General features: G+C 48.0%; 1 protein-coding gene across 2 annotated transcripts; it reads right to left on the bottom strand.

Annotated features, from left to right (window-relative positions):
- Window positions 1–2,461: 2,461 nt before the first annotated feature.
- On the bottom strand, window positions 2,462–7,775 carry Amer2 (APC membrane recruitment protein 2). Of its 2 annotated transcripts, XM_041634171.1 has the most exons (2): window positions 6,992–7,775; window positions 2,462–6,613 (listed from the first exon to the last, which is right to left on the bottom strand). In XM_041634171.1, the coding sequence occupies exons 1-2, from the start codon at window positions 7,773–7,775 to the stop codon at window positions 5,745–5,747; spliced, it is 1,653 nt and encodes a 550-aa protein (XP_041490105.1). In that variant the 3' UTR covers window positions 2,462–5,744. The 2 variants fall into 2 exon arrangements, with proteins under 2 accessions (XP_041490105.1, XP_041490104.1); XM_041634170.1 differs by having other exon boundaries at window positions 2,462–7,775.
- Between the last annotated feature and the right edge of the window lie 2,784 nt (window positions 7,776–10,559).

A 10,559-nucleotide genomic window follows, 5' to 3' on the forward strand; every position in this document is an offset into this window, starting at 1 on the left:
GTCACTTCATACAGCTGTTAAGAAAGTGGAGTTACTCAGTGCTCCCAGGAGCACTAGCACACAGAGGCAAGGGCTGGGCCACTAGAAGCTTTCGTATGACTTGATTTACCACCATTCTGCTCCAACATACAAACTATAAGCAAAAAGTACAAATGCAAAACATGCAAAGATGAGATGGGTCAAATGAAAGTGTTTTAAAGAATATGGAAGAAAATCCAATAACAGCACAGCAACATGTAAGCCCCCAACTGGACTGGATTTTTTAAATTGTTAGACACGGTGACTATCCTGGAAATATGCTTTGGATTGTATTCAAGTCAATATCATAAAAGCTGCTGTCTGTCAGCTGGAGGCTTTGTGATGCTTTAACCTTCCCTGTTTCCATTCAGGAAAGAACTCCTCTCCCTAATTCAATTCCAAACCACCTCTCTAAGGCTTCATCTCTCTGCAGGCAGAGCAATCGCTTCTTTTATAAGTGGCTTTTGTTGTAGCAAACTGTTTCTCTTGAACCATCACCAGAAGGGCCAGAGAAGTGCTCTAGAACTAACAGCCACTGAAAGTCTTGAGAGCAAAGACCCAAGTGACACAATCAACGACCACTCTGAAGACACACTAAGCACCCTGAGGTCCTCCTGAGCAGGCCCCCTTATGCCACACAGCAACTAAGGGACACTCTGCTAAGACCTTATTCGTCTCTCGCTGGTTCATCAACGTTTTTGTATAGCGAGTCAAAATGTCTAAGGTTGAATTTACACAGATAATTGAGTTCTTTTTTAGTGGGCCCTGAAAGGGTAGGACCAAGGTTAGCTGAGGTGTTTGGATTCTCTTATGCAGAGCCTTCTTACTGGCCATCCTGGTGACAAGGAGAGGCAACGGGAAAATTCTTGTGTTAATTTCTTTTGACACTCATGAGGGAAGCAGAGTGTAGATGACTCTTTATATCTTAGTAGGGGCCCAACACAGAGAGCCCAGTCCTCACACTCCCAGTGAAAGGAAGACATTGACAATGACTGAAAAAGCAAGGATCAAAACATGCTAACATGGTCCAGAAGGCCAACAACATATGATAGTCTCATGATCCCAAACATGCTAACATGGTCCAGAAGGCCAACAACATGTTATAGTCTCACGACCCCAAACATGCTAACATGGTCCAGAAGGCCAACAACATGTTATAGTCTCACGATCCCAAACATGCTAACATGGTCCAGAAGGCCAACAACATATGATAGTCTCATGATCCCAAACATGCTAACATGGTCCAGAAGGCCAACAACATATGATAGTCTCATGATCCCAAACATGCTAACATGGTCCAGAAGGCCAACAACATGTTATAGTCTCACGATCCCAAACATGCTAACATGGTCCAGAAGGCCAACAACATGTTATAGTCTCATGATCCCAAACATGCTAACATGGTCCAGAAGGCCAACAACATGTTATAGTCTCACGATCCCAAACATGCTAACATGGTCCAGAGGCCAACAACATGTGATAGTCTCATGATCCCAAACATGCTAACATGGTCCAGAAGGCCAACAACATGTTATAGTCTCACAATCCCAAACATGCTAACATGGCCCAGAAGGTCAACAACATGTTATAGTCTCACGATCCCAAACATGCTAACAAGGCCCAGAAGGCCAACAACATGTTATAGTCTCACGATCTCAAACATGCTAACATGGCCCAGAAGGCCAACAACATGGGGAGTGTGATATAGTCACTACCCCAGGGTGGCAGATAACTATGATGAAAACAGGAGAAATAAAGTCACTTGAGTCAAACTCTTTAGGTAACGCTCTCAATAAAGACCTCCCTAGACAGATCAGAGATGGGAAGAGGGAAAGTCTTAGAAAGTTTGGCCAAAGAAATCTTAACCCTGATAGAGCTTTTGACTTCGACAACTGAGTCATCAAAGGGCTCTTTGTATATTAATTTCAATAAGTGAAGAACTGAGACGAGAGAGCAAGCCCTCTAAGCTGGGCAAGACGTCATCTGCATGGATGAAACACTGAATTTGCACAACAGTAGGCATGTAAGTTTTGTGCAAAAATGCATCTCAAGGGAGTCCTGATGGTCTACCTTGCATTGTTGGTACATGAAGTCATAAAAATTCCTTTCCTCTAGTGATTATTTGAAGTAATAAGGGAGGCGGCGGGGCTGCGTCCCCCACACCCCAGCCGCCTGCCCAGCTAGCTTATGCCCCGAAATAATTACACGGACTCTGTATTCTTTTAATCACTGCTTGGCCCATTCTCTTCTAGGCTAATTCTCACATATTAATTTAGCCCATTTCTAATCATCTGTGTATGGCACCCCAAGGTGCGCTTACCAGGAAGATTCTAGCCTATGTCCATCCTGGGTCGGACCTTCATCGCGTGTGTCTGCCAGGGAGCAGGGCATGGCGTCTCTGCTGAGGCGTCTGCTCCGGAGAGCAGAGCTGTGGAGTCTGACCTCACTTCCTCTTCCTCCCAGCATTTTGTTCTGTTTACTCCTCCCACCTATCCTCTAACCAATAAAATGGGCCAGGGCAGTGTCTTTATTAGCCAATGACCTTCCTCCATCAATTATTGGAGATGCTGTGGTAAATGAAATGTCTCCCACTCTGTGATGGAGGAGAATAAGAGCCTCCACTGCCAGCAGAGCCATGGCAGGACTAAATTGGCTTTAAGTAGTGTGTGCGTGGTGTGTGTGTGTGTGTGTTGTAGATATTAAAGATACTTGTGCAGAGCCATTAAACAGACAAATTCCTGCCCCACAATTGATTTGGCTGATTTGGGGCACTCTTTACCAAAGAGTGCCAACCCAATAGACCTTAGAACTGTACATACCAAGAAATCCCCATGTGCTCATGTCTGACCTTTCTCTAAAAAAGTAAGCAAAGAAATCTGTCAAATTCTTAGAAGACTATTAGATAACACATTTACAAACAGTCGCATGTAAATCTAGAAATTTCTTTCAAACACAGATAAGACAAAGTAACCCTTGGCCCAAGAAAGCAACTCTGACCCCTACTCTGCGTTTGGAGAAAGCTGACCACTGTGCTACCTGCTAACGACTGAGAACATTTAGTTCACTGTCAAGTCCTTTACTGGACTGGCAGAGTGTTGGTCTTAAACGTACAGGATAAAGGGGAAAAATCAGGGGCCGGGAGAAGTGTGGCAAAAAGAATTTTATAAATAAAGTCTTTTAGGTCTTTTGTAACTGGTCAATTGCCAGGGGAAATTAAGGTAAATATTGCTAAACTTTTTCTTTACTTCTAAAGCGAGGATGCCGTAGAGGGTGATTGCAGATAAACCCCCAAGCTGGGAACGCTTGAAGGAGTGGCTTCCGGGGCCTCAGCAACCACCTGCCATTCCTCTGACAACCGCTGAGCCCGCTCTTCACATGCTACCTTTCCTGCACAGCTGAACAAGCGCAAACAAAACCCAGCCATGGAGAGTGCAAGGTGAACTTAATCTTTGTAGGGAAAAGCACAAGGAGAAAGTTCCTTTGTTTTCCCGCTTGCTGTATAATTTATATCCTCTCTGGTTCTAGGGGGAAAACAAACGTATTTTGGAGGCTATACATTTCTATCAATACTAATCAAATTTAAAGGTTTTTTTTTTCTCAAGGGCAAGGTGACTTTCAAAATATTGTCAAATCCCCAACTATTCTGAGATGTCTTCTGTGTGGTAGTTTTTATCCAGATGGATTCCTGAGCATGTCTGAGATGCTTGTATAGTTTCTGAGAATGAGGCCAACGCCGAGAGTGATGCGCACGTGGAGTGTCTCATCTCTAGACACAGGGACATTAAAACTTAACGCATTGCTTGGCGATAGCATCAAGGACCTGAGACAACACAGTAAAAGTCAGTAATCTAACTCAGGGATGCAGCAGACCTCTGCCCCCTCTTCTAAGGGAGCCACCACAAACTGAAAACAGGAACAGGTTCCTTTATGCCTCATCAAGTCTTCCTTGATGTCCACTTACGTTTGCTTCCTTCATACTATTAAAATAAGTTTTCATATATTTAGCTTCTTTTCTTCTTTTACAAAATAGAACTAAAATCTTAAAACACAAAATAGCAGACCTTTCCTTAGGCATCTCTCTGGAACTCGAGTTACATTGTGCTCATCTCGTTCACACACATGCAGGGTCACTGGGCTATGTGCCGTCTTCCTGATGGACCACAGCACCTCTGGGAGAAGCTCCAGCCCTTTGAGTCAAATGCATCTCCAGAGGACATCGGTTTAATCATCAGACACTAAGAGCATTCGAGGAACCCCTTCACTATATTGTTCAAACTGCCAACGCATTGGCGTTTCAGCCTAAATATTAGAAAGCACATATTGAATCAAACCACTTCTCAAAAATAATTTAGTAAAATTACTTAGGCCTGGCAGTGTCACCGGAAGCACACAGTTGTCTCAGGCACAGGTTTATACAGCAGAAGCCAAATGAATAGTTTCAAACTTGTATTTTCTATTACTTCTTCATATGTTCATTGTGTACTTCCTAACCTTGGGGAAATGGTTGGATTCAACATTTTATAAGTAAGGTAAAATCTCTGGTTTGGGCTGAGAAATGGACTGTTAACCAAGGCCAGGCAATGCATTGTTCAAGGGCATCAGTAACATACATACATACATACATGTATATATGTATATATATATAGCATATCTATATAGATATATATGCAAATAACCCTCCTAAATCAGAAGTATCCCTGCCCCAGGCCACAGTGCATAAAGAATCACAATGGTTTGTTATCATATTCCAGCTATAAGACCAGACTCTAAATTCTACATCATTGACGAGTTGTAAAATGTTAACCGTGAGGTAAACTGTTAAAATATGCATTACCTACACGTAAGAAGGTTGAAGTTCACACATGACAAAATACTGGGTATTTAGCATTTAGTGAGATCATTCCCTGATCCTCATTTTTGCACCAAGAGGAAGGAATAAATCTAAAAATCAAAAACAAGCAAACAAAAAAAAAACCACATAAACTAATCATTAGCCTTTTATTTCTCCTCAGACAAGTGATCTGAACCAGCCAAACTAGAATCTTTCTGCTTTCGTAGAGACAGATCTTTACCTATTTGTGTATCTGGCAACTGGACGTTGTGAGGTTCTCTGCAGCCAGCATGCCCCTCCTTCCATCACATAACTACAGGGATCTTTGAGCTTTGCAGGTGTTTCCCACACAGTGATAAGCAAGGGTTTTTTTTTTTTTTCCTTTTTTCCTGGAAAGAGAGGCAAGAATCCTGTTGTTAAGTGATTCCTCAAGGCCCTCTTGACTCTAGAACAACCTGATATCCTGGTGTGATATTTTCACTAGATTTGGTTAAATTCTGTTGTTTAGGGATTCCTCAAGGCCCTCTTGACTCTAGAATAGCCTGATATCCTGGTGTGATATTTTCACTAGATTTGGTTAAATCTTATTTTCTGCACTTCTGAGTGATCCACGAGTTAAAAAGAAAAGAAGGGAAAAAAAAACTTTTTTTTTTAAGTTTAAAAGAGAAAGGAAAGTGCTAGAAAAGAATCCTCAGGAACTTATCTGAACTTCAGGTGTAACATTCCCTTCCCAGGGTGTCCTACTCCTGTCTCCAACAAAGACTGCTAGGCCACATGGAGAAGAGTGGGTCCTAAATTGTTTGCTTTGGGCAAAGCGAGCTTCCTTCAGTGGTTTCCGAGGGAGTGTTGTATTCCTTAACACGTGGCCCATCCATCCTCCTTGGCCTTGGAGACCTCACAACTTTTTGGCACTGTCATGGCATGCTGCTGCCCTGATGGTGGTCCCAGCCAAACCCCGGTTGCTGACCCTGCGGACCAGCACTTTGGAAACGGGGATTTTTGTTCTGGGCATCTCACTCCTGGCTGGCTGCTGGTGCACCACAGGATGGCTGGACGGAAGGTTGGAGAGATGTTTGATGCTAATAGGGATTTTAGAGTCCTTCAGCAAGCTGCCTGGTGTTCTCAGTGGACAGGTGATGGTGCCTGGAGACACCGGCTTTAGCCGGGACAAGCAGGGTGGGTCCTCCGTGGCAGGAACAGCAGCTGAGCTTCCTTCGGGTTCAGTGTAGAGATCATAGAGAGCATCGCCACTGTCGCTATCCCTGGGAATGACGGCCTTCTTACTGCTGCTGGCGCTATCTTCTTCTGGACCAGGAGTGGTGGAGTCCCAGTAGCCCTCGTCGCTGTTAGGGACGCCTTCTTGATGCTCCTTCTCGGGGTGCTTGGGCTCCTCCTTCTGCTGAGGATCAATGGGGATCTTGTGGAGCCTCCTGCGCTTGACAGAGGACACATCCTTGGCTACTTCCCCGCACCGAACATCATTGGAGGTCTCAGGGGCCAGCTTGGTGTCTGAAGCAGTGGCTGCCTTCGCGGCGCCCTCTTGGGGCCCTTGTCCTTGGTCCTCGGTCTGGGACAACATGTCCCAGAATTCCGGGAGATAGGTGTCGTCCACCTCATCTGGGCTGGCCATCTCCTCCCCTCCTCCTTGGTAGGCCACCTCGCTGGGGTTCTTTTTAGAGAGCACTGGCTTGCCTGGCCCGGGGGCATGCTTGTCACAGCTGGGACCTGCCTCTTCTTCTGGGTCTGCAATAATATCTCCACAGCCTGTAAGAGAGTCAAAGCTTTTCAGTGAAGTCACGTCAGAAAACATCAAACAAATACGATCTGCCGACGGGTCTGAGGGTGGATCAACAGAGGAAGGGTCAGGGACGGCAGACGCCCGGCCGCTGCCACCTTCGGAGTCGACAAGGGGGACGGTCTTTATCGGAACGTCACCTGTCCTGGAAGCATCCTCGGCCGCCTGGACCTCACCAGCTCCCGACTCGAGGGCTGCCCCGGGCTTCTCCGCGCGCCAATGCCCCTCGGCGTCCTCTCCCCGGGCGCTTTGGTCGCCAAGGCCGGCGGGGCTCGCGGCCTCGAGGCAGGTCCGCGCCGGGGCGCGCTCGGCGGACGCGGGCGCCTGCTCTCCCCCTTCGGGCTCACCTGCTGCGTGTCGCGGGGCGTCCTGGCCCGGGCTGTCCGGGCGGCGCGCGGTTCGGGGCGGCTCCTCCTTGACGCACTCCAGGCTGGCGGTGAGCGAGCCGGGCAGGACTAGGCTGCCCGGGCCCGCCGCGCGCGCCGCCTTCTCCTCCTCCTCCTTGCCGCGCTTGTCCCTCCGGTGCCAGCGCATGCTGCTGAAGATCCCTTTCAGCCCCCTCTTTTGTTTGCCGCCAGCCTTGCTCGCCTCGGCAGGGTCCCCCTTGCCGGTCTCCGATCGCCCGTTCTTTTTCAGCAGGGAGAAGAAGCTGTGGGACTTGGCCACCGAGCTGCTGGCCAGGGAGCCCAGGCCAGGCCCGGCGGCTTTGGGGGGTCCGGGGTTTGGCCGGGCCCCACCGTGATCGCCCCCGCCGGGAGGCTCCTCCTTCTTGCTGCCCTCCAGCACCAGTACCTCCGCTAGTCCGTCGTGGGTCCTGCTTCTCACCATCCCCGTCGGCCCCGCGCTCTTCCCATCCCCTTTGTTTTTGACCCCAAAAATGCTGGGCATGGTGGCCCCCGATTTCCTCTTCTTGAATAACTTGAACGCAGCCTTATTGATCTTCCCCGACGGCGGCTCTGCGGCGGGCGTCTCCGCGGCGCACTCACAATGCGAGTCCATGTCTGCGGTGAGGGCCCCGGCCTGCTCCTGCCTCCTGCAGACCCCCGCGCGCGCGCCGCCGCCGCCGCGCTCGCTGACAGCCGCGCCGCCGCCGCTGCCGCCGCCGCCGCCGCGGCTCCTGCCCGTCTCCATGGAAACCGAGCGGGATCAGCGGCTGTCGTCAGCCGTAGGCTCGCGCCAGGCCACTGTCACCCGCGTTCTAAATCAACCTGAGCGGCTCTCGCTGTTGCTGCTGCTGCAGCTGCTGCTGCTGCGCCGTGGCTGCTGCGACTGCGGCGGTCGAAGCGCACAGACCCGACTATCTCCCCTCCTGCCGAGGGCTTATATAATACCCTGGGCGCCGCAGAGGTTTTTTTGTAGCAAGAGCCCTCGTCAGAGACTTGAGCTGAAAGGAAAAACAAAATGAAATTCGCAGTTATGGGGCTTCGGATCCCAGTGCCTCGACTCTCAGGTTCCTGCTCTAGCCTAGCTTTTTCTGGGAGCCCAGTTTCAGACATCAACACATGTTCGCCCATGCCCCAAAAGAACAAGTCCGTTTCCTTTTATCATCTATCTCAGAATTCATGCAGCCTCCTGTCTCTCTCGGGTCCTTCACATAGGTCTTAGCGTGTGATCTTTAAGCCCAGAAAGAGCCATGCCAATCTGTACACGCCTCTGTCGGATCCTGTGCTAAGTGTGTCCTCCGGGTTGATGCTGCATTCGGATCGTGTGGATCTGATTCCCGTTACAGAAGCAACAGTCAGATGGCGATTAGCAGCTCTCAGTAACGAAAGTGTAGTAACAGTCCCTGGTCTTTGGGAAATCCTGAAGCTTTTATCCCACACTCCAGTGACACAGGGCTGAAGTCACAGAAGTCACTGTCCAGCCTACAGTTGGTCACAATAGAATAAGCAGACTGAGAGCTGAACTTGGAAGGCTCTGGTTTCCCTACAAGTGGGCCTTGGAGGCCTGGGTTCTATCTTCCTCTTCCATTCAGGGGTGTGGTAAGTATGTCTGTCCCTGCTGTGCCCACCCTTGCCCTGGATCCAAACACCCCGGGACCCACTTGCCATCCTCCCCAATGGCACAAGAAAAAAACAAAACAGACAGGAGTCTAGAATCAAAGAAAACTCCATTGCAGAGAACAACCCTGTCTGGGGAACTTTCCTGTGTTCTGACTTTGAAGATGTCGGATAATACTGTAACTTTTCTTAATCAAGGGCTTATCAGCAAAATAGGGAGGGATTTGGAAATTTTTTTTATAATGTTTAATAACATTATTCTTAAATGTTATTTGCTTATAAATACTATTTGCATATGTATACAAACGCCAGTCTTTCCTACTTCTCTTATACTTATTTTCTACGGGTTATTTATATTAAGCAGATTCTGTTGTCGGCCATGGCAGCTTCCATGGTTCACGTTTAGGCTGTGGAGTTCAGAGCAGTACACTGCCCTTCCTCATTTTGGTAAAAATGCTTGAAACTGAGATTGGGTTCAATGGAGCTTTCTGAGTTCTAATCCCGCCAGCTCTCTCTTGGTAACAGAACCCTCCATGAACAGGGATGTGAGACAGACTTTTCTCATTATCGCTTTTTAAAATATGATATTTCTTTTCAAAATACTTCTTTTATAGTGTGTTTGGGCACACATGTGCCACAGCAAAGGACAACGTACGGGAGTTGTCATCTTCTACCAGGTGGGTCCCAACAATCAGCTTGCCTGGCATGGTGGAAAGGACCTTACCTACTGAGTTATCTCACTGACCCATTTCCTGATGTTCTAACTGCCCATGTGACAGGATGGAAAAGAGCCCTATTTGCCATGCAAAAGATGAGGTATATTATAAAGAGAAAGCCATTTGTTATTTCTTTGAAAGCTTTTGCAGGACAATTGGAAGTCTGTCTCGGTTCTTTACACACACACACATCATGCTGGCTAGATATATGGGTTACTATATAGGTAACTATGTCAGTCTAAAACTGTTTCAGACCACGACCGGGAAGAACAAGCAGTCTAGAAAAATCACAGGTCTCTGAGCCTAAGAGTTGGAGTAGGTGGCCTGCTTATTCAGTGGAGCGCTGTCCACTACCCAGACAGGCCAAATGTAACTCATCTACATAAGAATTCTTCAATCCCCAGGGAGAAAACTGACCAAGGACACTGGGACAACTACCGTTCCTTTGGGAGGTAGATACTTAAAGAGAAAGGGACAAAGCAGCCTTCAATGCAGGGAAGGCGTCTTGGTGCCAAGTCATCTACCTGTGGAGGAAGGAAACTGGACACTTAGAGCCATCTGCTAGGTCTGTGCAGCCAACAGGCAAGGCGAGCTCCAGACTGACTGAGGGCGACCCAGGTGGGAGAGAGCAGCTTACAAGGCATTCATGAAAACCACCACACAGGTTGGACAGAGGGCAGGGGCAGCAGGATGGCCTGGGGGTTAGGGTTAGAGGCATACTGTTGAGTGGCAGAATAAAGAACCAGGGCTAGGAATCTAGGCAAAGATTTCTACAGACCTGAAACTGCACTTTGCTCTTCATAGCCAAGAGATGGGCAACAGCCAGGTCTGGTGGTGCAGGCCTGGAAACTCAGAGTCTGAGTCTGAGGCAGGAGGACTGAAGGTTGAAGGCCTGACTGGGCTATAGAGAGGGGTCAAGACCAGCCCTGGGCAATGTAATAAGACCCCGTCTCTACATGAAAAGTCAGAAGAAGCTCAGGATATAACTAGGAGAGTTTTCTAGTTTGCGCAAGGCCCTAAAAATCAATCCCTAGGCTCACCACCTTCACAAAGTGGGGCCAGAGACCATATTTGTACAAAACAGAAGTATTTTTCAAAAGACAAACAAGAGATTCAAGATGATTTTACCAGAAGCACCCCAGTTTTTTTTTTCTAAATTGTATCTCCTTTCATTACTTCCCTCCGTGGAGATTCGATTT

This window comes from Microtus oregoni, unplaced genomic scaffold, assembly GCF_018167655.1.
Source record: "Microtus oregoni isolate MIOR12 unplaced genomic scaffold, Mior012 000045F_ref0000178, whole genome shotgun sequence".
NCBI lineage: Eukaryota > Metazoa > Chordata > Mammalia > Rodentia > Cricetidae > Microtus > Microtus oregoni.